The following is a 26,256-nucleotide window of genomic DNA, read 5'->3' on the forward strand; positions in this document are numbered from 1 at the left end:
ACAACAACAAGGAAAAGACGAAGACGCCATCTTTATCGAATCCCAAAACTTATCTAAGGAAGAAGGAAGGAAGAGAGCAAGGAAAATGAAGGACTTTACATCTAAAAAAACATTTGAGAAAGAGAAAAATATGATGCAAAGTAAATATAATGATAGCAAACAAGAGAAAAAGGGAACACAACAGAGAAGGGATCCCAGCAAGGCAGAGGTTAGAAGAAGGGGGGTAGTAAGATTTGGTGGGGGAAGAAAGAAAGGGGAAAGGCGGAGAAAAGCCTCAAAGTTTTAAAATTGGATGGGAGAAGAGGAATTTTTTTTAGGGACAAAGGATGAAATATAAACTTCTGTAAGAAAGATTCTGCTAGGTACAGAAGATGGTATTGTAACATTTATATTTGAAATAGTAAATTAGAATGGTTTAAGATTTAATAAGAAATTAAAATGTTGAAGTTTTTAATAATGATTGATTTTTAAAATGTAATAAAATATTGAAGGAAAGGAGGATACAATGTATTTAAACATTTTTGGTGGATAGAATGTACCAAGCAGAACCGAATTGGGTATTTGTTATGTTGAATGTTAATTTTACTAACTTAGGGGGAGGATAGAAAGGCATCATACTCTGATTAGTGATTTCAGGAGAAATTCTTTTTATTATAAGAAAGGATTTCTTTATCAGTCTCCCCCTCCCCCTTTTCTTCTTCCGCCAAAGAAATTACAGATACACGGATCTGACACCTATTTCTTTTTCTAATCAATTTGATGAAGGGTTTCTGAAACTCAAAAGCTTGCAATATTTTCAGTAGAGCCTTCAACACATGTTTATAAGTGCCTGCAAAACTAGTGCATGCGTCCATCTTTGGTTTCCCTATGACTTCAACTTAGCTTCAGCATAAGCCCAAACAGACCTTCTCAACTTACATTCCTTTTGTTCCAGATTTCACTTCATTCTTTGCCCATGGTCTGCTCATTTAAAAAATAACTTCATTACCAAGAGTCAGACTTTCCCCACAAGTCCTTTAAAATTGGAACAGGTTAATCATTTCCCAGGCCAGCTAGAGCAATTTTAATCTTCTGGCATTTCAAAGCTGGTATGAAATTTAGATTTTCTTTCGTGCTAGCCCTTTGGAGGTTTTTGTACACAAACTCTGGAAACCCACAAGAATGACTGAAATACATCACTTCAATCTACCTGCACAATGAAGGGGGGAAAAACCTTCAAGAGATGCTTCACAACAGAAAGACAGTTGCTTTTTAAAGAATGTATTAGAAAAGGTAATTATTGCTGATATTTCAAACCATTTTAAGGCTAATTTCTCAGTGTGCAGACAGATATGCTTCTGGTCTGTACTATTTCGGATTTTAACCTACAAAAATACCTTGGTAAGGAAGCATCAACATGCATATTCCTTCATCATCAAGAATAATAAAGTAGATTAGCTGCTCAATTACGCTTATGCAATGTAATCTCATTAGCTGCTAGATGTCTTCTCTATCTCTTGCATAGCACTACAATTTTTATTGTAATTCAAATTTGAATGATTATTTGGGAAAAAGAAGCCAATTTGTTTCACATTTTCTAGACCTGGTTATAAAAATACCCAGACAGGCTGAGAAAATATCTATCATAAACACACACCTATCATATAGACACAAAAATGGAGCATTTATTTAATCCCTATGTTACATAATTCTGATATTCTTATCATTAGCAGATGACATTGCAGGAACTTACCAGACTCAAAAGTCTCCTCATCTTTTAAGATCATCCAGGCAGCAAAAATAGCAAATGAATTTTATTTTAGTGCTACCTTTGTAAAACATAATCACAACCCAACACACCAGAAACAATTTCCCATTGCGGCAGCAATAGGAAGGTACAGTGAGATCCTCTTATAATCTTTTGTGAAATCAAATTACACATCCATGGGGCAAATCCATGATTGGTTTTGGTATTTATTTAAAAACATTTGTACTATGGAATAAGTTCCAAAGTGGATGATGGGAGAGGCATCTGATACAAGGGGAGACGTAATTCACTTCCTCCACATTTCTTATTTCAAATTTTTATTGCAACATGAAAAATAGGATTGTATTTACAAGCGTGGCTTTAATATTAGCTAAAGAGCATACTTTGTGCAACAAAAGTATCACAACATCACAATACTAGATTTTAAATGTTTTTATTTATATCTTATTGTAGCCTTTCCATTATAAAATCCTAACGCCAAACAATAAAATAGTTCAAAATTACAAAAGTAAAAACCATAAATCATGATCAAAAAAACCAGAAGAAAAGCTGCAAGATATGACCTCATGAATTAGGTCAAAATATGACAAATAGTGAGCTCTCTAAATTCAGCATCAAATGTGTCTAAAGAAGGAACTGCATAACTAGGCTACACAAATACAGATTTCTACACTGATGATTCTCTCTAGCTCAGGGGTGGGCAAACTTTTTGGCTCGGGGGCCGCATTGACTTTTAAAATTTGACAGACGGGCCGGGTCAGCACAAGATTTTTGGGGAATCGCCCCCCCCCACCCTTCCCCCCCTCTTCTCCTTCCCCTCCCCTCGGAGGCCCCCTGAGTCAGGAGTTGCTACCGCCGGCGCGGCTCCGCACGGCTCCAGTCCTGCGTTGCCTCGGGAAGGGAAAGGCAAAAAGGAAGAGCCGTGGCGGTGCTTTGCAACGGGAGCAGCGGCACTGGAGGCTCAGGCTCAGCGGCTCCTGGTTTTGCCTTTTCCTTCCCAAGGCAACGTGGGACTGGAGCCGCACAGAGCTGCGCCGGTGGTAGCAACTCCTGACAGCCCCAGCCGGACACCTGAGCGGAGCCCGGGCGAAACTGCCTGTTGCTGCTGCCGGAGCGCCGCCGGGTCACCTCCTCCAAGCAGCCTGCCTGCCCGCCCACCGGCTGGGCTTCCCCTCCGCCGCACGGCTCGGGGCCAGGCGCGAGCGCCCGCGAGTTAAAACGAAGCGGAAAGTTGTTGGGAAGTTGCTCGGGTGCTGGGAGCAGCCTTTTAAAGTGCCGCCCGAGCAGGACCGCCGAGCCGGGAAACGGGGCACCAAGGCAGGGCAAGGCTCCACCAGCAGCGGCCTAGCTTTAGGTGGCTCCAAGCAGCCCGCCCCGCCTGCCGGGTGGAACCCTTCCCGCTCCTCGGCGGGAAGACGCTCCAGCCTGCAAGCTTTGCCTTTGCAAAGTTTAAGCCTGGAAGCCCCGGAAAAAAAAGGGGGATCGGTGGGGACGACTCACCTTTGGAGAGGTCGCACTCGAAGCTGATTTCGAACTCCCAGCCGAGGCCTTTGCAAATTTCTTTTCTTTCCTACCCCTAGATCGCTCCGCACTGTTTTGCAGCTTTGGGGGCCATGCGGCACAGGGCAATAGGCCACGCCCAGCGATTTTTTTTCAGGGGCGGGCCGGATTGGACAGACCAATGGCAGTGATTTTTTTTCAGGGGCGGGCCGCATTGGACAGACCAACGGGCCGGATGTGGCCCGCGGGCTGTAGTTTGCCCACCCCTGCTCTAGCTGAACCAACAGTTGACAGGACTGGACTTGTGGCTCTGATTATAGCTCTCTCAACATACACATACTTTTAACATTTTTTCATTGTTACTAGAAGTCATTTTGTTCAATGTTTCTTACAAATGGGTTACACATATTGGGATTTTGACCAATTTAAACTGCAGTAATGAAATACATAATTTCCATGCATCCAAACTAGAAGTGATTACCTGTTTCTACACATTTCTCATCAATCTGCATGTCATCTTCTAGTATGTTGTAGACAAGGAAAAGGAAATATATGTCAGCCTCTCATAATTTCCAGAGAACTCATAGCTAGAAACATTAACTTATCTACCCTATGACTTTTAAAATCATATTTTATCTACTATTTCATAGAGTACCATGATGTACAACATTCTATGATGATTTTCTTTTTATTAAAGCAAAGATTACTGTATAGTGTAGTCAGCTGGAATATAAGTGGAAGAACTCTTCCATAGAAAAGATCAACAACAGAATGAAGATTATTGGAATGCCCATTTGAAAACTCCAACACTGAAAGGAGCAAAACATATTAACTACTCTGCCCTCCTTGCATTTTTTGCACTTTCACCAAGATGTTGAAAGAAGAACCAGAACAGTTTATTGATTACGAGCTTGGATGTGATCATAGTAACCTCATAATTAAAGAAGATTGATACCTCCTTGCAGTGCCGCAATGGAGTCTTCCCTGGGGTGATTATAAAACCTCTTTCAATCTCTACAATTATAAGCCACTCTCAGTTTCTCCTTTTCTAAAAAAGGGATTTATCTTGCCCTCTATTCACAATCTCTTTCAGTGGAAGCGTCAGAGCAGATGGGTGGACAAAATGGTGCAGGTGGAAGACAGCAAGAGGGAATCTTGTTATCAAAGAAGACTTGCTAAATGCAATCTTATGGGTGAATAAATAAGCTACTCAGGAAAAAACCATAAGGATGGCTTGGCCTGCTTGGTTGTTTCATTTCACAGACAATATTGTCCAAAAGTGCTTTTTTGTGGGAAAAAGGTAGTCCTGGTTTAACAATCACAATTGGGACCAGCAACTCCACTGTTAAGCAACAGAATTGTTCAGTGAGATATCCTGTGACCATACAACCTCACTTCCACTATGGTTAAGTGATTTATTCACAGTTATATGATGTTTTACATGACTGCACCATGCAATTTTACCGTTGGCTTCTTCATTGAATCTGCTTGATGAGGTGTGCAAATGGTGACCTCAAACCACAGGATGCTATGATTAGTCATAGGTGCATGAACCAGTTATAAAGTTAGTTTTTCAGCTCTGGCATAACTTTGAATAGTTACTAAACAGAGTAGTCATTAAGCAACGACTACCTGCATATGGAGGACAGATCCATTTGCTCTTGAAAAAGCTAGCGAAGATAATGCATTCATACATTTTTTGTACTTAGTACTTTTGTACTTAAAACTGCTTGATGAAGCATTTAATTTAATGGTGGATATGGGTTTGCGAACTGTTATGAAATTATGTCGTGTCTAAAATTATTATTGAAATCAACCTTTTGGGTTTGAATTTGCATTCTGCTCAGTTTCAGAGATGTTAAGACACTATAGAACAGGTAATGCTCAGAGAGCAAGGCTACTTATTTTGTGCATATATTAATAAAATAAACGTTCAGTAGTTCATACGCAGACACACAGACACATAGATCCCATACATTAAAATGGATTATAGACAGGGAGAAGATGATTAGTATATAGCACACAGGGGTTTAGCAGAAAATAGATTGGGATCAACTGGTAAACCCAGGACATTGCAGGAAGAAAGCTGTGTTAGTGTAGGTTACAAAAATATCAGAAGAGTGGCAGCATCTTTTCTGACTAACACATTTTATTAAAAGGCATAAGCATCACCTTCTAAGTTAATGTATTCTAAGTCTCTATTCAAAGTCAAAGTGGAATCTGTTAGTCTGAAATCTCTCCATACCGGCTGTCAAAAGTTTTTTAAGAATATAGTTTTAAAAAATATCTGTCACAGAAGTCATGGAAATGATGCAAAAAGAACAATTCTTTTCTTTCTTAATTGTGCTTCATTCTTTTGAAATCATATGGTTGCCATTGTATGTTTACCATTTAGATAGCAAAGAATGTATAGAATATTCCTCCAAGTCGTATACAGGTAGCCCTCGACTTATAACAGTTCATTTAGTGACTGTTCAAGGTTACAACAGCACTAAAAACTTATGACATTTTTCACACTTATGACCCTTGCAGCATCCCTGTGGTCAGTTAATCAAAATTCAGATGATTGGCAACCATCATGTTTTTATGATGGTTGCTATGTCCTGGGGTCATGCTTTTGTTGATTTGAAAGTTCAATGAGAAAGCCAGATTCACTTAAGGACTGTCTTGCTAATTTAACTGCAATGATTCACTTAACAGCTATGGCAAGAAAGGTCCTAAAATTTGGCAAAACTCACATAACAACTGTCTTGCTTAGCAACAGAAATTTTGGGCTTAATTGTGGACATAAGTTGAAAACTACCTGTACCTAAACAGAGACCATTCAATTATGAGATAAATTCTTTCCCAACATTCTTATAGGATTCTGAGTAGTATATCTCAGAGAGAGATTAACAATCTTAGATAGGACTAGTTTGGAGACCTTGGCTAACACACACACACACACACATTTATGGAATCCAATTAGCATTACTGACCTTCTTCCGCAATATTCACTATCATGGGAAATTCGTTTTAAAAAAAGAATATATACATATAATCAGGGACATGAATGAACAATTCTAAGTAAATGAAACAGAGATTATTCTGATAACCTTTACACCTTTGTACACTAAAGCATAGTAAATGATTTCCCAACAGTTCTCCCTTGTGTTACTAAATTGTTTTAGGTAATCCTGTTTCTAGATTGACAGGATTGCTAGTAGGTTTAAAATTCAAACTACAAGAATTTTTGTTCCAAAATCTATGAAGTCGAATTTGTATTCTATAGAAATAATTGAGTAAAAACATAATATTAATTACAGAAATAGTTCCATGCACACCTCATCATCAGGAATGTATTATACTCACAGATTGTTGATTTGAGGCAAGAATGGGGATGGAAGGGATGAGTCCACCAGAATTCTCGCTGTTTCCTAGACAGAGGAAGGGAACATTTTCTAAAATTACAGAATTGGAAAAAGATTTCAACAGAATTTGGAATTCCTATGGTCTTATGATGAATTTCATGACTGGAGAGGAATTCAAAACCAAATTTCCATTACATGTATATTCTTAACTAGGGCACAAACCTTAGAAGAGAAATTCTTTCCTGGAGAAAAAAAAGACTGTCTCTTCTAAAATTTGACTGCTTATACGTCTCCCTTTTTACATCACCATCACCACGCCCCCATTTTCCATACCTCTTCATAAGATGATTGGAAGGGATGAGTCCAGCACAAACGTTGAGGTTGGAGACTTTCCTTGCTTGCCACCACAGAATGTCCTTTTGGTCTACAATCTGAAGAATCTCTCCTTTTTTAAATGGCAGTCCTGCATCAACACATGGAATGAGTGGGTCCTGACGAGGGCAGTAATCCCACATTGCACGCACATAGAGCTGGAAGGACATTGAAAATTTATTTTTAATCACAGAAGTTACACTCCAAAGACAAGGAAATGCATTTGTAAAAGTTTAATAATTGCAAACAATAAAAAGTCAGATTTAAAAAGCCAAGATACAACTGCAGTCAAAACATGGCAATAGGTAATGACAATTCATAAACAGTAATAAGAGCATAAAATGATATTAAAGAACAGTGGGCTAGGTAAGCAAGAAGCTGCACAGCAAAAAGAAATTATAAATCTGCAGGGAAAAACAATTATTTCTGAGGAGAGTTTTGGCTAGCTAGGCAGTGATAGAAGACTATTTTTTTCTCTTCTTATTCCTGTCTGATATTGTGCTAGTTAGACAGCATAGTTACTTTGGGAATGGGAGCTGTCCCCTTAAGGGAATGCCTCATGGGAGATGTAGTTCATGTCATGATCTATAATCCTAATTGGTCACTGAATTGACCTCTGGTTGGGCTGGGGGAGTTTTGGTCATTCTTACCTGGACCCAGCATCGTGCTGGAGTCTTCCCTTGATGTATCGTTAAGGGGTGAAGATAACTATCTTTTCACACTATGAAGATGACAATGCAAAGATTGGACATTAGATGAATCTCAGCATAACTGTGAGTTATACATTGAGGATGCCTGATAAAATCCAATAAAGTAACTTTGTATAGAAGCCTTTGTAGTGTTGAACTGCCTGTCTCTATATTCAGCCAGAAAATTAGAGACTTGATAGATATATCTCAACAATTTAGTGGAGTGGTCCAAATTGATCCTAGCACTAGCACTGATGATGTTACCTAGTTTGGGTAATGAAACATCTGCAAGAAAAAAAAACAGCCAAGCTCAGAGAGCACCAAGGACCCCTCACTTCAACCCTGAGCTACAAATATTTTCCTTTATTAGAATCTTATTGATCCTTACTTGTTAATTATTATTAGCTATTGTGAAATAGGGGCCCTAACATCTTGCTTGTATCATCTTACTGATCACTATGGAAATAAAGTGGATCTTTGATTTGATCCAACCGATATAAGAGAATGATTAAAGTCAAAAAACTCTTTCCTTATGAAGAAAGTTAATGCTAACTAAACACTAACTCTGAGGGATTCTTGTATTAGCCTTTTGAAGCAAAGGAAATGTATCCATGCATTGCATCTTACTGTTGTTTGATTGCTGATGATTCGATCAGAACCTGGAATCAGCTTGAACATGATGGTGCTTTGTGATAGAGCCTGCAAGAATTCAGAAAAACAGTATCTAAGGCACTTTGCCTACTTTTGTTGCAAACTTAATTTGATCATCAATACATTTATAATTCTATGAGTAGATATCTTTTGACAGGAAGGATAAAATTCACAATGATATTGTTTTTGGTATACAGATAGTTCTTGATATTACCACAATTGAGCCTAAAATTTCTGTTGCTAAATAAAACAGTTGTTAAGTGAGCTTAGATTTTATGATCTTTCTTGCCACAGTTGTTAAGCGAATCACTGCAATTGTTAAGTTAGTAACATGGTTGTTAAGTGAATCTGGCTTCTCCATTGATTTTGCTTGTCAGAAGGTCACACAAGGTGATCACCTGTCCCTAAGACACTGCAACAGTCATAAATATGGATCAGTTGCCAAATGTTTGAATTATGATCGCGGGACCATGGGAATGTTGCAGTGGTTGTAAGTGTGGAAAACGTAAATAAGTCACTTGAAAAGTGCCATTGTAACCTAAAGCAGTAATTAAATGAACAGTTGTAAGTCAAGGGCTACCTGTATAGTATATGAATATGCCTGCCCATCTGTAAATTTTAGCTATCAAATTGTGCAAAAGTAAGGAAAAGAATTGTGCAAAAGTAAAAAACAAAGCAGCAGCTGTTAGTCGCAACTGAGGAAGGAATTAGATTGCACAGCCCCTACTTCTGATTGCTTTGGAACTGCCACAAGGCTTTTCTTTTTCCCTAAGTTAACATGCAAGCAACAGACAGAAGCAGAAGATGGGGAAAGTGATGGTGATGGGAACAATATTCACACACACATTGAAATTAAAACAAAGTATTTCCTACAGAAATAGAAATATGAATATTTGCCTCCTGGCAAATACAAGTACAAGTTGAAACAAAAATCTGCAGGAAGGAAAATAGGATTGACAAACTTGTGGGCACTACATTGCACGTGGTGAGAGGGTCTGAAAAATGGTAGAAAATGCTCAGCCCCTCTTTATAAGGTTTTTCCTTCAGGCCATTCAAATCATAACTTTGGAGGATGACTTTATGTTCCAAGCATGCACTTTTACATTGATCACATGTAAAATATCATTAAGTGGCATTTAAAGAGTAGAAGGCTGATTGTGATTACCAGAATGTGTATTACTTGCTCTGGTTCCAGGCCCTCCACTGGGATTCCATTCACTTCTACAAGTTTGTCTCCAGCATATAACAACCCTACCAAAAAAAATGTAATTAATCAGAGAACTGGAGAAGAAAAATAGTCTGGATTTCTAAAGAACACCTAGAGTTTATTCCCCCTCCCAAATTTAAAGCGATTCATTACAGCCAGTTGTGCATCTGATTATCCTAATCTCATTTCAGCTAAGGTTATCTTAAGGAGGAAGAGCAGATTTTAGCTCAATAGCTTCCCCTCTGCCTTTTGGCCTCATAGGGGCAGCTGACAGGAGACCATGTGATATTTTGGGTTTCTCCTGAATGTGATGAGCATAACAAACTGACTGCTACAGTTGGCCTAATCAATGCATCTGCCTGTCTCTGGAACAAGATCTCCAATAGAAGTGCTTCCAAGCCTTTTATACTATCTCCCAGCCCCTGCCTCCTAAAATCAAATATGGGATAAGCAGAAGGAAGTTGATCATAATAAAACAATTTAGAATACCTTCATTAAGATTTACTAAGAAACATGTTCAGAACATTCAAAAACCTGTACAGAACTTTCCAAAGCATGTATTGAAAATTATTCCCTGCCCTTCCCCAGTGATTTCTTAACTTTTAGATGCATTAAATTCACCTTACCACTTTTATCTGCCAGACCTCCATGGATTACTCTTGCTACTGTGATATCACCTGTCAGCTCATGGCGTTTAATTGTGGCACCCTGAAAAAGAGGAAGAAAAGGAAGAGTTGCTTCCTACTGAACAAATGAATAAAAAGGGAAGAAGGTGCACACTTGGTGAGTAGTGGTTTGCAGGAAGTCTACAGCCTGCTAGAGATATTAAAATTATACCTTCCACTTCATGTACCTCCCTGCATTCATGCCCCATAAAGTTAAACTTGACGCTGGGAACTTAGTAGACCATCAATATCAATTTCAGTACATGTAGTTCTTGACTTAAAACTGTAACTGAGCCCAGAATTTTTGTGATAACTTCTTGTACGTTATCCTTGTAGATTGTAAGTTGAAGCACCCACATGACTAGATCTGATTTTACACCCTTTTTTGTGACAATTGTTAAGCAATCGCCATGGTTATGTAAATGTGATAGCCCTTAAGCAAACTCCGTGTTTGTTGAATGAATTCACAGATTCTATGTGTATTTTTGCCAGAAATCATCCAAAAGGTCAGAAGCTGGCAAAAAATTGTTATAAATTATGGTCGCATAACCATGGAACATTCAAACTGGCCATAAAGGTGAGCCAGTGGCCAAGTGCCTGAAATGCAGTCATGTGGCTACCCAATTGTATGCAGCTGTTGGAACTCTAGAACTGGATCATCAGTAGCTTTTGAAGGGTCTGTTGTAATTTTGAACAGTCACTAAGAGACAGGTCATTAAGCAAAGCAAAGACATAAGCAAATGATATAATCTGACTAATTAGTTTATTATGCAAGTCTGCTTAGGTGTGTTTGGATGTATGGCCTTAGTCTCAGATAACAAAATGCTAGCCATAATTATCTTTTCCTCAAAAAAAGAATTACACTAAACATCGAACAGGGCAAACTGCTTTTTAAATGTTTTCTTCTTGTGAATTCAATAATGCATCCTGTTTGTGTCCTATAGTTTTTCATATTTTAAAACAAACATAAATGAGTAAAATAAAAATTCTAAGATGAGAGGAATGCCCTGTGAGCTCTGTGGAATGGTAAACTTGCCCTACTCTATCTAAGATAGCCAGTTGGCCTGAAGGAGTAGGAAGATATGATACAAAGGGAAACACAGATAACAAATTGAATGAATATAATTAAAATTAAAGTGAAATTGAACATTACAAGAGGTTGATTGTTTTTCACCAGACAGACAATCCTCATGGCCTCTTCATTTTCAGGGAGGTTTTCTGTCAGAGGTGGAAGCATAGGTTCAAAATCCTTCTGGGCCACAGCATCATGAGCTAATAAAAATGCCTATGAGAAAGATTAAACACAGATATGGGGTAAATAAATGCTAGGTCATTTTTAATGAGGATGCTTGGGTGTAAGTTACAAGATAAATTCAGCCTAACAATTAGTTTTGATTTTTATTTCTGTGTGTATGTCCATTTAACCCAAAAAAAATTAGATTTTTTTTTTTTTGGTCTAGCATACAATCATCACAAAATATTAGACCACTTGAATTGGAATATGAAGCCAGATCTCCCAGCTTTATTGTATTATTTCCTTTTTCAAATGTCAATATGATGGATTTGTGTTAGAAAAAAATATTCCTTGTACTAAAAGATTTTGGTAGCCTCAAAAGAGACCCTCACATTTTATAACAGGGAATGATAGATCTTCATAGCCACTTCTAAATCAACTTCTGCAACATACACAGCTTGAAAAAGCTTTTTTTAAAAAATACTAGAAAGCATAGAACTGTATAATTTTAAAGGGCAGATGGAAAAAATATGGATTCTCCTTTCTGAAATCTTCTTACATAGAAAAATGTAGATTGGCAAGAAGAAGGAAAGCTGAACTTTTTTCTTTCAAAAGCTTTGTGGATGATCTTTGTATCTTTGAATATGCAGGATACACTTAAATGCAGGTGGAGGATAATATATACTATTTAAAATTCTGGATGTTTTCCCTTCTTGTACCTGAAATTATTCTAATCTATGATTTAACTTTTTTTTTAGTTGAAAAGGGAGACAGAATTTGTAAGTTAAAATAAAGACACACAAGTGTTGGGGGAGAACAGAGATTTCTTTGTCAAAACCAGACGAAGCTGCTGAGCTAGCACTGATATGCTATTCTAAAGCAATAGTACAAGAGTTCTGGCAGCTACTGTAACTTCCAGATACAAAACCTACAGCTACACAAATTAGGGACAGAAGATTTTGCTTCTCTTTCTTGCATGCTTTCTATATAAAAGAGAGAAAACTTGTTTCTTTTCTAAGGGAAGGGCAGATTTCACCTATTGATTGTTTTGAAAAATGGCTTTTGGATTTTATCAGTCTCTCGATTTATGGCTCTGCTTCTTTTGGTTGATGGATGGGGCTAGTGTTTCCATAGAAGACTAGAGCAGAGTGTATTGCAATTCAGCTCCCCAGGACCATGGGAAAAGTCAGTAATAATCCAGGGTTCCTTTTGCAAAGGAAGGACAAATATGCCTTCCTGCAACTGTTTCTTCCCTGACCAATAAAACTAGCCAGTTTGGATTCTACTTTGCTAAAATGTTTTTCAGGAATGGAGAGAAACATGGCGCCCAGCATCCCTAATGTATCTCAAAGTGATAAAATTATTGGTCTGTGCCAATACTTAAGAGTTCAACAATGCATCTTAATAATAAAGGATCTTCTACTGGAGAACTTTCTCTTCCTTGCTGAAGAATTTCAGGGGCCAATACACACCTTGAAGTGAGGACCTTGTAGAAGTTGTCTTAGTTCTTTCATTTCTGGAGATTGTTGACCTCTATGCAGCAACTCCACTACCTATGAACAAGAGAAGCACACTTCATTTTGATAATATATAACTTAACCTATTGTTTAAATAGCACATTGATGTTTATAAAATACAATTATGTAAAACATAAAGGACAATTTGGTGCAGTGGTTAAGGCATCAGGTAGAAACCAGAAGACCATGAGTTCTAGTTCCGCCTTAGGCACAAAACCACCTGGGAGACCTCAGGTTAGTACACTTTTTTTAGTCCTAAAAAATAGGAAAGGGCAATCCATTTCTAAAAAAGAATTTTGCCAAGAAAACTTCAAGGAGTAGTCCAAGCAGTTAGAAGGAGTCAAAATCGACTCAAAGCAATTTGATTTCAGTGGAACTTGTAATATTGAAAGCAAAAACTAGGGAAATTGCATTTAACCTCAACTCCAGCAGTCTTACCTCATGCATCAATTCTTGTGCCTGGGATATGAATGAAACTGGCCTTCTCTTGATATACTGATGAAGGCATTCATATACCTAGAAACAGATGAAGTTAAAGATGTTGCTGCCACTATGCAATGTCACAATATTACAAACTTGGTACATAATGCAAAAGCCTGGCTCTCTCTTCATACAAAGCAATGTGAGTGGTCCAGGAATCAAGCCCAATTTTCTTCAGTACAAATTCTACAAGATTTATATGCGTAATGATATATGAGATTGAGCTTTTGGAGAAAGAAACACAGACTAGATAATGGTCAGATAAGAAAAGCTTAGTCTGCAGAAGTAATGGGATATAGTAAAGGTCTAAGAAGGAACCTTTCCTAATTTAGGAGTTGCCATGGCGCAAGTGGTTAGAATGCAATATTGCAGGCTACTTTTGCTGCCTGTAATTTGGCAGATAACATCTCATGAGGCTCAAAGTTGACCTATCCTTCCATTCTTCCAAGGTCAGTAAAATGAGGACCCAGACTGTTGGGGGCAATATGCTGACTCTGTAAACTGCTTAGAGAGGGCTGCACTGTGAAGCGGTATATAAGCCTAAGTGCTACTGCTAATTGCTATTATTGGACTGTTAAAATTGTGGGGGAGGGAAAAATGTACTTTCAGAGTTGCAATTTTCTGTTAATGTAACCTTATAATAAAGCCAGAGTTAATTCTGGATGTGCCTCTTATCTGGACTACCTCATAAAGTTGACAATGTGCTTCTTTGACATATACTGGCATTGAGCACTGAAGTGACTTCAATGAATTCTGTTCTCTGTCCTAAACTGTTACCATAGTATGCTTCATGCATCACTTGTAAAGCAAAGTAGAAAGTTTTTAAAAATTATGATAGGAACAATGCACTAAGAAACATTTATGGTACCAAACCTTATAAATGCAAAAGGTTGGAAAGGAAGTGAAAATCTGAGAATTAGGTTGTCTTATTTTAATACTGTTCCGTGTAAAACCATGGAAACACATGGATTTAAGAAATGCAAAAAAATTCATTCCTGCCTGGTTTATTACCAAACTATCCATACGTATTTTAGTTCTAAAATTTGAGTTAGGGAAAAATTAAAATGGGTTTATAGTATGGAATTGTAACAATTATTAGTTTCTGAAGAATAGAATAAGCCTTCTATCATTTGTCTCAGCCCATTCAATAATTAAATAAAGTTAAAATTTCTTAAATGCAAAGAAGCCTGTTTTTGTGCATAACCAAGGGAAGGCACAAAATTTGCAGTTGCTGCTTATTGGAAGATATTTTACCTTTAGGAGAGCCTGCAGCCATGGAGATCTGAGCAGTTCATATAATACACCATCCATATCCTTCTTGTCAAAAAAGCTCATTTCGTGCTGGATCAAAGACAGAATGTGTCATAAACCTAGCCCCAAAAGACACATCAGTGATATGGCTCATTGCTGCACTCCTCTAAATACAGGTATTTATACAAATATCTTTTATTTTTTAGACAAAAGATAAATTAAAAATTATAGCATGACAGAGAATTCCTCATTCCTATAAAATTTATTTATAATAATTTATTATCTCATTTATTATTATTTATTTGTATAATTTATGATTTGATTCGAAGATATATGTATCCTATATGTGTATGTGAAGCCTGCAATTTTTTTCAGGTCAAAACCAGAATTGGGAGACTACAATATCTTGTAAATCCCTTTCCCCCGCCTTAGTTTTATATTTATTTATAAGCCTAGCCACAATTAAAACAGACATAACGGTGTGATAAGCAGCTGGCTTCCCAGCTATGTAAATTGTCACTTTATTCTACTATCCTACATGGTGTAGGTGGCAGTTGTGCTCCAGTTGCACCCATTGCTGGATTGGAAGGCTCTGCTCTCAGGCATTCCAACTTGGTCACCTCCTGAATGGACTGCTGTAATGTGGTCTTTATGGGGCTGCCCCTGAAGAGTATTCAAAGGTTTCAACTGGTGCTAAATACTGCAGTGAATACAGTTATGTGTGCCCATAGAGTAACACACCTCTAATTTGTAACCTGCATTGGCTGCCAGTTTGCTTCTGGGTCCAATCTGAGGTGCAGATTTTGTCCTTTATAGTCCTACATAGCCTGGGACCAGGTGATTTGTGGAACTGCCTCTTCCCAATTACCTCTACCCATCCCAACAAATCTGGCAGGAGTGAAGTAGATTATGGGTCATGATTCTTAAGGGTTCCATCTGATTCCATCACATTTTGCTGTGACTCCGCCCTCTGGTCTATCATCCCCACTCCCTGAGGAGAGATTAATCCCATCCCTACCAGCCTTCTGAAAAGCCTTAAAACATGGTTTTTCCAGCAGGCCTGGCATTCTTTAGAGACAGGGAGGTTGCAAAATGCCTTTTAAACACTCTTCCGTGGTCTTGTTACATGCATGGTTTTTTATGTGTTTTATTCTTTTGTTTTTACTATATACCACCCAGAGTCACATTCTTGAAAAAGATAGCTATATGAATTTGATAGCTGGCCAGGTACATACATCTGAATAGGGAAAAGAATATCTGCTGTTATAATGATTTCTCTCTCCCTTTGTTTTTAAAAAGAGGCATTTATGTTACAAAATCAAATAAATGAGTGGAATGTACCTTTTTCCTTGCTGTGCAAGGCTGTAACTCTGTGCATCTCATTCATTCTTGGAAATTCTGCTGGTTTCTCTGGATGGATCATCTGCTATATAATTATTAGAAGCCTAATTAGAAAGAAAAGATCGTGCAGTTAGAAGTATCCATGGGGGATCCCCAAAAGTCAAAATGACTACCATGACTTTGTGAACCAAAGTCTTTTTACACATACCTAAGCATATATAAAAAGGGGAGGAGGTTTGACCACACAGCTGTCATCTTGCCTTTTTTGGCTTCTCTGTTGACTTCCCTGGCTGAACAATTCAGTCGCATACACAAGGGGAACTAAGCATATCAGCAGTATTTCCTAGAGCTCAAAATCAGAGCAGCTTTTTGGTCTGCTTAGCTCAAAGATAAAAGTAAATGTATTTTTTTCTTGGCAAGATGAAGGCTCTTTTCTATAATACTGTATATATGATACAAAAGATGGAGAAATATTTTAGATTATTAGATAGCCTTTAGTTCTCTTCTGATTATAATTAGTGAACATTTAATTTAATGTTCTCAAACTGTAATTCGAAGAGAACTAAAGAAAAGAACCTAAAATAATTCTTAATCTTTTATATTTAAGTATTTAATAATTTAATATTTTAACTGAAGTTCAGTATATACCGTATTTGCCGGCGTATAAGACGACTGGGCGTATAAGACGAGCCCCCAACATTTCCACTCAAAATATAGTTTTTGTTATATACTCGCAGTATAAGACGACCCCCCCCACTTGGAGGCATGCTTTTCAAGGCAAAAAGTCGTCTCATACGCCGGCAAATACGGTAAGTTGTAACACTTGGGGTATTCTGGATATAATTCTTGATTGACACCCCCAACCCCTTTCCCCCAAACTTACAAAGCCACCAAAATGCTTTAGAGAGGCAGCTTCGCCTTTCTCAGGCTGGCACTCAATTCCTCTCCCTTTCTTTGTGACAGCCCCCGCGTGCGTGCCATCGGGACTCCAAGGGTGGGGGATGGACAGCTGCCAACTCACTCTCTCTCTCTCTCTCTCTCTGTGTGTGTGTGTGTGTGGTGTGGAGGGTAATTCCGGCTATCTCTGGCCTCCGCTCGGTTTTAAAGTCGCTTGGCCGGTTCCCAAGTCGCAGCGCGCTGGCCGGGAGACGCGGCGCCGGGTGGAAGCTCGGTGCAGGGGAGGCAGATCTTTCTCTTAAGCGGGGAGGGGAGGAGGGGACAAGAGGAGGGACGGGACGGGACAGGGGGCGGGAGGAGGCGCTCGCCTTCTTCCACCGCCCACCGGACCCTTTTCTTCCCAAGGGGACCCTGGAAAGCAGCTCGGGAGCCGGGTGGCCCTGCCCAGCGGGGTCCCATCAGGAACTTCCTGAGGACACCCCCCGCCCCAAGCACAGCCCTCCCGGTCTTTCAAAGAGGGAGGGAGAAGCGGGAGGAGCAAATTGCCGCCCCCGCCCGCTTCCCAGAAGGAGGGCGCCACAGTCCACCCCCACCACCTTCTCCCCCCCACTCCCCGGGCCATTACGCGGCTCGGGCTGGCTGGGCGAAGCGGCCCCGCCAGAGACCCTCCCGCTCCACCCCCACCCCACCTCCAGATTGGCCTCCGCAAGCGCCCCGAGCCGGGCGGAGGGTGGGTGGGTGGGTGGGAGGAGGAGGAAGAGAGACTTCGGCTGGGCTTGAAGGGGCTTCGCAAGTTGCGGAGCTCCGCCCCCATCGCTCTTGCACCGAGTGACAATGTATTTACCGGCGTATAAGACGACCCCCCCACTTGGAGGCATGTTTTTTAGGGCAAAAAAGTCGTCTTATACGCCGGCAAATACGGTAGCTATGCATATGCATCTTTTCATCGAGATCTCTTTATATTTAATAACCTTGATTAAAAATGGTTGTTATGCCTTTCTACGTTAGACAATTTTGCATTTAATAAGAGTTCTTAAAAATCTTAAAGTGAGTTCACCTGAAATCTGATTTCTCTTGTGTTATACTTGTATTAACCTTAATCTTGCATGCCTTTGCCATAAGAAGAAAGCTTTCTCTTTTTAATTATGCCAGAAAGTGGCAGATGTACCAATCAAATGGACAATTGTGTCAATTTACAATAGTGAAGTTTCATATATTATGCTATAGAAGCATAATTTTCAAAGTAAAATTACCACAAAATTACAAATCAAAAATTATGACAGGTAATATCAAAAGAAGGGTTTGCATTTTCAAAAGGAAAGAAGCTGATGTTTTCATGACTTAAACACAATCTCTGCCTTCTGGAATCTTCTGCAAGCATAGAAACCAACAGCTGAGCAATTACATTTAAAAAGAAAATAGGATTTCCTGTTTTAGTCACATAAAGCTTACATTGTCTAGATATTTAGAAAAAAAAATTCTGCACCTCAACATTTCTGAATAAAATGTGTATATATGAGTCCATGTTTGTGTATTATTTGAAAATAAAGAGCAGCAAACAAAAGGCTACATCAATATTACCTCAAAAGGTATGATGCAATGTTTTATTGCACATAGAAAATCTCAGCCACATATTTTTTCTATTTTCTTTTCTTTTTCTTTAAATTCCAGATATTTCTTTTGAATATCTCTGTGCTATATATGTAAAATCTCCCTATTTAAATATTAAATATGGAAGGTTGTAAAAAACATTTGAGATTCAGTTTGTAAATCCTACAAATCAAAACTCATACAGAACAAAATAAAAAACTCTGATGGGATTCTTCATTCATCAAATAATAGTACCAAAACGAATTTTTGTGTGTGTGTAGGAATTATAGTCTCTGGAGAAAAGTTTAGCTGATTTCTTGGTGCTCAGTTTGCTAAAATGGGTTTGTTTCTAGATAGAATCTGCTAGTAATTAAATAAGCCTCTGGTCTAAAATCCTTTCATCCAACAAAAAAAACAACCTGTTGCTGCATAAATTAATTGTGATGTAAACAAGATACCATTCTAATTAATCAGCCAACAGTAGGAAAGATATTCAACTGTGCTAGAAAACCCCAGAAAACAGTACCCAATCAGCAAAAATAATGCCAACCTGGAATAAAATACGCTGTCCCATGTCTTCAGATTTTTCAATTCAAGGTAGCAGCCCTTTCCCCTGGACTGTTCTGTTGATGGAAAACTTTAGAAGTAGAGCAGGATATATATTAATCTTCTTACAAGAAAGGAAGTATGATCATTTTTACTGTCCCTTTTTGAAACTTTTAGAACATTTTTCCTTTTTTTCCTTGTTGAATTGGATGCTACCACGGAAAAGGTAGCTGAGAAAAATAGAGTGGAGGAAATGCACCAAGAGTGCCTGATTAAGACTAGCTGTTCAGTGTCTAAGAGCTAATACCATAAGATGACAAATCACTACCGAAAGAAGATCAGTGAAGGGGACCATCTGACAGAGACAGACTAGCAATTTGAATGCTTGAAGCTGAAAGGAAGCGCAAGGATTTAAGTATACAGGTGAAACTCAAAAAATTAGAATATCGTGCAAAAGTTCATTTATTTCAGTAATGCAACTTAAAAGGTGAGCCTAATATATGAGATAGACTCATTACATGCAAAGCAAGATAGTTCAAGCCATGATTTATCATAATTGAGATGATTATGGCTTACAGCTCATGAAAACCCCAAATCCACAATCTCAGAAAATTAGAATATTATGAAAAGGTTCTAGGCTCAAAGTGTCCCACTCTAATCTGCTAATTAAGCCATAACACCTGCAAAGGGTTCCTGAGCCTTTAAATGGTCTCTCAGTCTAGTTCAGTAGGAATCACAATCATGGGAAAGACTGCTGACCTGACAGCTGTGCAGAAAACCATCATTGACACCCTCCATAAGCAGGGAAAGCCTCAAAAGGTAATTGCAAAAGAAGTTGGATGTTCCCAAAGTGCTCTATCAAAGCACATTAATAGAAAGTTATGTGGAAAGGAAAAGTGTGGAAGAAAAAGGTGCACAAGCAGCAGGGATGACCGCAGCCTGGAGAGGATTGTCAGGAAAAGGCCATTCAAAAGTGTTGGAGACTTTCACAAGGAGTAGACTGAGGCTGGAGTCAGTGCATCAAGAGCCACCACACACAGACGGATTCTGGATATGGGCTTCAAATGTCATATTACTCTTGTCAAGCCGCTCCTGAACAACAAGCAATGTCAGAAACATCTTACCTGGGCTAAAGAAAAACAGAAGTGGTCTGTTGCTCAGTGGTCCAAAGTCCTCTTTTCTGATGAGAGCAACTTTTGCATCTCATTTGGAAACCAAGGACCCAGAGTCTGGAGGAAGAATGGAGAGGCACACACTGCAAGATGCTTGAAGTCCAGTGTGAAGTTTCCACAGTCTGTGTTGATTTGGAGAGCCATGTCATCTGCTGGTGTTGGTCCACTGTGCTTCATTAAGTTCAGGGTCAACGCAGCCATCTACCAGGAGATTTTGGAGCACTTCATGCTTCCTTCTGCAGACGAGCTTTATGGGGATGCTGATTTCATTTTCCAGGACTTGGCACCTGCCCACACTGCCAAAAGCACCAAAACCTGGTTCAATGACCGTGGGATTACTGTGCTTGATTGGCCAGCAAACTCGCCTGACCTGAACCCCATGGAGAATCTATGGGGCATTGCCAAGAGAAAGATGAGAGACATGAGACCGAACAATGCAGAAGAGCTGAAGGCCGCTATTGAAGCATCCTGGTCTTCCATAACACCTCAGCAGTGCCACAGGCTGATAGCTTCCATGCCACGCCGCATTGAGGCAGTAATTGCTACAAAAGGGGCCCAAACCAAGTACTGACCACATATGCATGCTCATACTTTTCAGAGGTCCAATATTGTTCTATGTACAATCCTTCTTTATTGATTGCATGTAATATTCTAATTTTCTGAGATTGTGGATTTGGGGTTTTCATGAGCTGCAAACCATAATCATCTCAATTATGACAAATCACGGCTTGAACTATCTTGCTTTGCATGTAATGAGTCTATCTGATATATTAGTTTCCCCTTTTAAGTTGCATTACTGAAATAAATGAACTTTTGCACGATATTCTAATTTTTCGAGTTTCACCTGTAGAAATTATGTAACTCAGATTATTAGCACTCAGCTCCTTGCTTCCCTAAAGAATACAAGGAGAGGAGTTTTTCAAGTAAAAAGATATTTTTCTCAACAAGTGAGAAAGGCGTAGATTTTTAGATGTATCAGTTAGATACAGTCTAACTGTACAGTACAAACTTCAGTAGGAAAGGTGTCACTTCTGATATTAGACAAACTCCCATCAGTCCCTGGAAACATGAAGTCTGGAGGATTTCTATTTGCACTTTAAGATTATATCAGCAAAATTGGCTGGTATCGGAATTCAGTTTAAAAGTATTATGTACCGTACAATGTAGTCAACTATGTATACAGTGTACATGTTGTTCAATCTAAACAAGCCTCTCAGATTACCCATCCCTGTTCTATATACAAACACTTAACATTCAAACATTTCCCTGCTCGCTAAATTTTCATGTATTCAGGCTGAAAATCTGCTTTGGAGAGACGGATTCATATGTATGTAACAGCTAACATAACACATAGTATTATTTTATACAACTAAAGGATTCTGCACTTCCAAAAATAGATTTTCTGACAGAATTCACATATTCACAGCTTTTAATAAAACTCACTGGATTAAAGCCCAAAACTCAATACTTCCCCCCCGACCCCGCATACCTAGTCCCATTTTAGACATGAAAAGCAAGCCGGGTGACTTCGGGCCAGTCCAGGGATGGGATTCCACTGGTGTTACTACCGGTTTGGTGATGTTTTGCATGCGCATGTGCGCTTCTTGCGCGCACACACGACGCGTGCTGTGCGCATGTGCAAAGCATTAAGCTGTGCTGCCCAGACAGCTGAAAAGCGGTGCGCAGGTGCGCAGCATTTGAAAAGCCACTTTTTTCCTGCTTTTCCAACTTCAGCTGTGCCGCGTAAAGCAGCTGAGGTTGAAAAAGCAGGAAATAAAGGACAGGTAAGAGCCCAGGCAGGTGGGTGGGCCAACAGCAGCAAACACAGAACCAGTTCAGTGTCTGCTGCTCTTCAGAGCTACCGGTTCTATAGAGCCAGGCAGAACTGGTAGCATCCCACTCCTGGGCCAGTCCCTCTTCGTCCAACTCACTTTATGGCAGGTCTCCAAACTTAGCTGGCTGGAGAATTCTGGGAGTTGAAGTCCACAAGTCTTAAAGTTGCCAAGTTTGGGGACCCTTGCTTTATGGGGTTGTTGTTGCGGGGAAAATAAGGAGGGAGGAGTATTAGGTATATTCACAAACTTGAGATTTAGAAGAATAAAGGTGACATATAAATAAATACATTTAAAAAAAATACTGAAGCACAAATATTAGCACTTAGGCCAGAACTCTTTACAATGTGCTTGCTCATAATCAAAACATGTTACAAATAATAGCTAGGTTAATTGCATATGATTCTTTTTTGCAGCTTTCTAAATTTTTGTGAGTCCACGCCCTTAAATGGCTCAAAAATTTAATGGTCAATGGCTACATATATTGATTCTTAAAGTTCATAGTATATCTGGTAGTGCGATAATGTAACAGGCAGCTGGTAGACACTTTTTGAGGCTTTAGGAGCTCCTATGATGGGGATGAACCAACATGGGTTGTGTTCCTTTGTGGGTATCCCACAAAGAGCCTCAAAACGGAAAACAATAGTTTAGGATCGATTTTATTTACTTTAGTGATTGGATAGCAATTATGCTGTTAATGCAGAAAACTCACATTTAAATTATTATAAAATAATTCCAAAAAGCAATTTATATATTATAAAAGAATGACAGAATTAGTATTTTTATTATGAAAATTGCTTCATTTATAATTACAGTTTGATGAAAATGTATTTTTAATAAAAGAAGTTAACACACAAGCATGATTCTGATGTCCAGAGGTTATTTGTATCGAATATTATTAACTGAATTTAACCAGGGAAGTATTTCTGATATAGTAAAGAACAGCACCTGTTTTATCCAGAATGAGAGCTACCCATAGAAGGCAAAGAAAAAGTAACAAGAACAATGACATAGAGTTGCTGGTAACAAGATATCCTTCTGTCAAATGACATTGCAGATATAGCAGTTCAACATCAGATAATGATAATATTTCAATCCTGGGAGCACCTCTTTAATAAGATTGCCGTTTTATCATTCTGTAACATGAAGTCCACCATTGTCAAGTAAACCATTCCAACTATAGCATATAAAGTTTGTTCATCAAGGCTTAGAAGAAATAAGAGTTCTGTAAACATTTTTAATTTTAAACTCAGTGCTGACATTTACAATGATCAATGTTCCTTGATGTTAAATACTAAATTCCCTTTAACACCTCCCACATATTTAACATTTTGGAATTAATAAATCCAACAGATCTTGATTTTTTGCAAGCACTTGTACTTCTATTTATAACTTTAGAGAGGATTTTTTTCACAAACTATTTTTTTTAGTAAGGTTATTTGTGTCAACTTCCCCCACCCCCCCAATGACACACAAACCTAGGCAGCTTCATTTAAAAATAATACAGTAGTTCCCTAGTGCATTTCAGTCATTCAAAGTCACAACATCACAAATTTCCAACTTCTTCTGTGTCAAAGGCATCACGTGGACGATGATCTTTTTCTTTCTTGAGATCCATGTGATTCTAACATTTTAAAATAATTGCTTTCTGAATCTTATCTTTTTCTTTGATCTGACATCTTTGCTTTTTTTCTGACCTTAAAGCTTTAGAAATTACATCCACAGATTAAAGTTGCTGTTTTCATTTTAAGTATTTCAGGGAGGACGAGTAAAAATTCAGATGAATCTTCCACATAAGGCAAATGTGTTAGGTAAGCTTTTCATGCTGAATCTGGTAATAGCATGCCTAAAAATAAATTTTTGAAAAATAATAAGCAAATATATATGATTCATTAAACATACTTAATTTGTCAATAGTAAGAAGATATAAAATTACTATTAAAATGAGTACAGAGTAGCAGTCACGCATGCCATAAGAAACGACTCAGAGGAGTCCAACAATTAAAATGGGGGGAGGGGGGGCTCTACTTTTTATTTACCCTCTAAAGACCATGCAAAGTATTCAGAAAAGGTCCTTTAGCAGAATACATTTGTTCAAACAAACAAACAAACAAACAAGCTTCCTAAAATGCAGATATTCAAGCCTTATGCTGTCCAGGACTTAAAAAATAGTATATGGAACCTAGCATAGTTGATAAAACAGTAGCATTATAAATTGTCCTAACTAATAACTTAACTTCTAATTAATATATTCTATTTTGGACTGACTGACATTTCGAAGTAGTCTTCAAAGACAACCTCATATCCAATACACTGCAGTAATCTAATTATCACCAAAGCAGCATGTGTATATGTGCGTATATGTATATGTGTGTTTATCTGCAGAACTATTCCTGTACACTGGATTTCAGGTGAAATACCAACCAAACTGGTAAAAAGGTATCAGTAAGATCACTGATGACTTCCAGTAACAATAATGAGTTCAGGAGCACCATTCAATTATGAGCCTGATCTTTAACAAACTAACCCTCTCCAAAAGAGATTGAACACATCATAGATGACCTTCCCATGAACCAGCAGATGCCTAATCTGAACTAAATTCTTTCTTGGCCTTTATCTAATTCATTATAATGCTCAAATACTTATTCAGGATATGTACTTCCTTCAAATGAGCTAAATGAAAAAGAGAAGGGAAGAGGAGTGATAGCAGCTCACCTTTGAAGTGGTTTCAGGCAGATGTTAATAAAAGAGGATAAAATAATATTCCCCCCAAAGAAATCCCCTGATAAAGGCTCTATATAAGGCATAATCTACAATTTAGCCAGTGCACTGTGAGACTGCCAAATGATTGCATTTTCTGCTGTCTTCTTAGGCAAAGCTTATTGCCATGGCCATTTCTTAAATAAAAATAAAAATAAAGCCATATCGAAGTAGATTTAGAGAGTAAACTTTATCCAGATGCATACAAGGGTTTGTCAGGAAATACTTTCAGATCCATCTTTATCAGGAAGTAAATATTACTAGCTCTAGTAACATTTCTTCATCAAGGTAATTGTTCAGGTTACATTCAGTTAGGATTAACCTAATTACTGCTGTTTCAAAGGGGCCTCTCTTTAAAATAACAATAATAATGATTATAATCAACTATTCTTTCCTTGTTAGTAGCAATGAGCCAAGAGAGGCAAAGAATAATTGGACATGTAAAAAACATTATTTTCTCTATATTTGATCCAGGTCAGATTAGGTGAATTTAGTACCAATTAAATCAAGTCTACAATTCTTATAGTACCCAAAGAAAATGACACAGAAGCCATTACAAGATGACTTTGAATAATCAACAAACTAAGACATGCCTTTAGAGTAGTGAACATAATGCCTTGCTCCCCGTGTTGAAGATAGGGATCCATGAGGTCCTCAATCAAGTGCACTTCAGACCCCAAATTTCTTATCCTGCCACAAAAAGGAAAAATAATCACACTAATCGACATTTATCAATCAGCAGATGCATTACTATGAGTGTGACCCCCCTAAAAAAAATGAGCTGAAAAAGGATGTTTTGCGTTTGAAATGTGTTATACTGATTTTATAGGCAATTTTCCAACACTGTTTTGCCTATTCCAGAATGTTGTTTTGAGCCTCCAGTAAGTTTGGAACAGTTCTCAGCTCAAAATGGGATGCTTGGAATATAAAAGGGGCCATTTTAACCCAAAATGTTTCAAATTCAAAATATTTGCACACCATTGCACAAGTTATTCCTTTCTTTTTATGCAAATATATTATTGTACATTTCTTATGGAATCAATCACAAAGCAAATTTTCAGGAATAACTCCCAAATATAATAATACTATAAATATAATACCTAAACCTCAATATTATAATCACATAAAGTTATTTACTGTAACTGTATTTCTTCCTAATCCATTTTACAATAATTGCATTTTTTAGCCTAAGAGTCTTTCACTGAAACTAACTTTCTGCTGGAAGATTATCACAGGTGTTCAATAATTACTATATTTTATTCTATGTGTGGGAAAAGCATCACATTTCTTCTCAAAAGAAAAGACACAGCTTTAAGTTTCATTGCACAATTTCAGTGCCAGAGAGGTCTATGACTTTTTAGAAAATGCAATCACCTTATTTAAATAAGAATTATATTTTCAAACTAGCCCATTCAGAAGAGGATCAATAAAAGTATGTTATGCTAGAATTCCAAC

The 26,256-nt window shown here is 38.2% G+C and overlaps 2 protein-coding genes across 11 annotated transcripts in view; both read right to left on the reverse strand.

Moving 5' to 3' along the window:
• The window catches only part of MPP4 (MAGUK p55 scaffold protein 4), a 50,624-nt gene extending 31,187 nt beyond the window's left edge, over window positions 1–19,437 (reverse strand). Inside the window, exons 1-14 of one of the 9 annotated variants that reach the window (XR_015746446.1) lie at window positions 19,042–19,430; window positions 16,005–16,108; window positions 14,667–14,753; window positions 13,371–13,448; window positions 12,888–12,968; window positions 11,335–11,466; window positions 10,143–10,224; window positions 9,475–9,560; window positions 8,286–8,357; window positions 6,931–7,127; window positions 6,599–6,663; window positions 6,226–6,243; window positions 3,729–3,767; window positions 1,733–1,753 (exon numbers count right to left, since the gene is read on the reverse strand). Coding sequence is in view for 8 of the 9 variants with exons in the window: in XM_087949496.1 (XP_087805622.1) it covers window positions 1,733–1,753; window positions 3,729–3,767; window positions 6,226–6,243; window positions 6,599–6,663; window positions 6,931–7,127; window positions 8,286–8,357; window positions 9,475–9,560; window positions 10,143–10,224; window positions 11,335–11,466; window positions 12,888–12,968; window positions 13,371–13,448; window positions 14,667–14,753; window positions 16,005–16,046 (1,000 nt within the window). In the remaining variant the exon portion in view is untranslated. Of the gene's footprint in view, window positions 1–1,732; window positions 1,754–3,728; window positions 3,768–6,225; window positions 6,244–6,598; window positions 6,664–6,930; window positions 7,128–8,285; window positions 8,358–9,474; window positions 9,561–10,142; window positions 10,225–11,334; window positions 11,467–12,887; window positions 12,969–13,370; window positions 13,449–14,666; window positions 14,783–16,004; window positions 16,109–19,041 lie in introns of those variants that run through there. The other 8 variants (XM_087949496.1, XM_087949499.1, XM_087949503.1 and 5 more) reach the window with 8 other exon arrangements.
• A 3,350-nt stretch (window positions 19,438–22,787) lies between these two features.
• ALS2 (alsin Rho guanine nucleotide exchange factor ALS2) overlaps window positions 22,788–26,256 on the reverse strand; it is a 67,501-nt gene continuing 64,032 nt past the window's right edge. For both annotated transcript variants that reach the window (XM_026681315.2, XM_087949515.1), the window contains exons 33-34: window positions 25,395–25,491; window positions 22,788–23,887 (exon numbers count right to left, since the gene is read on the reverse strand). In XM_026681315.2, coding sequence (XP_026537100.1) covers window positions 23,849–23,887; window positions 25,395–25,491 — 136 coding nt within the window. In that variant the 3' untranslated portion in view covers window positions 22,788–23,848. The remainder of the gene's footprint in view (window positions 23,888–25,394; window positions 25,492–26,256) is intronic.

This window comes from Notechis scutatus, chromosome 1, assembly GCF_049901735.1.
Source record: "Notechis scutatus isolate UNSWTSFEM ecotype Mainland chromosome 1, rNotScu1.2, whole genome shotgun sequence".
In the NCBI taxonomy this organism is placed as follows: domain Eukaryota; kingdom Metazoa; phylum Chordata; class Lepidosauria; order Squamata; family Elapidae; genus Notechis; species Notechis scutatus.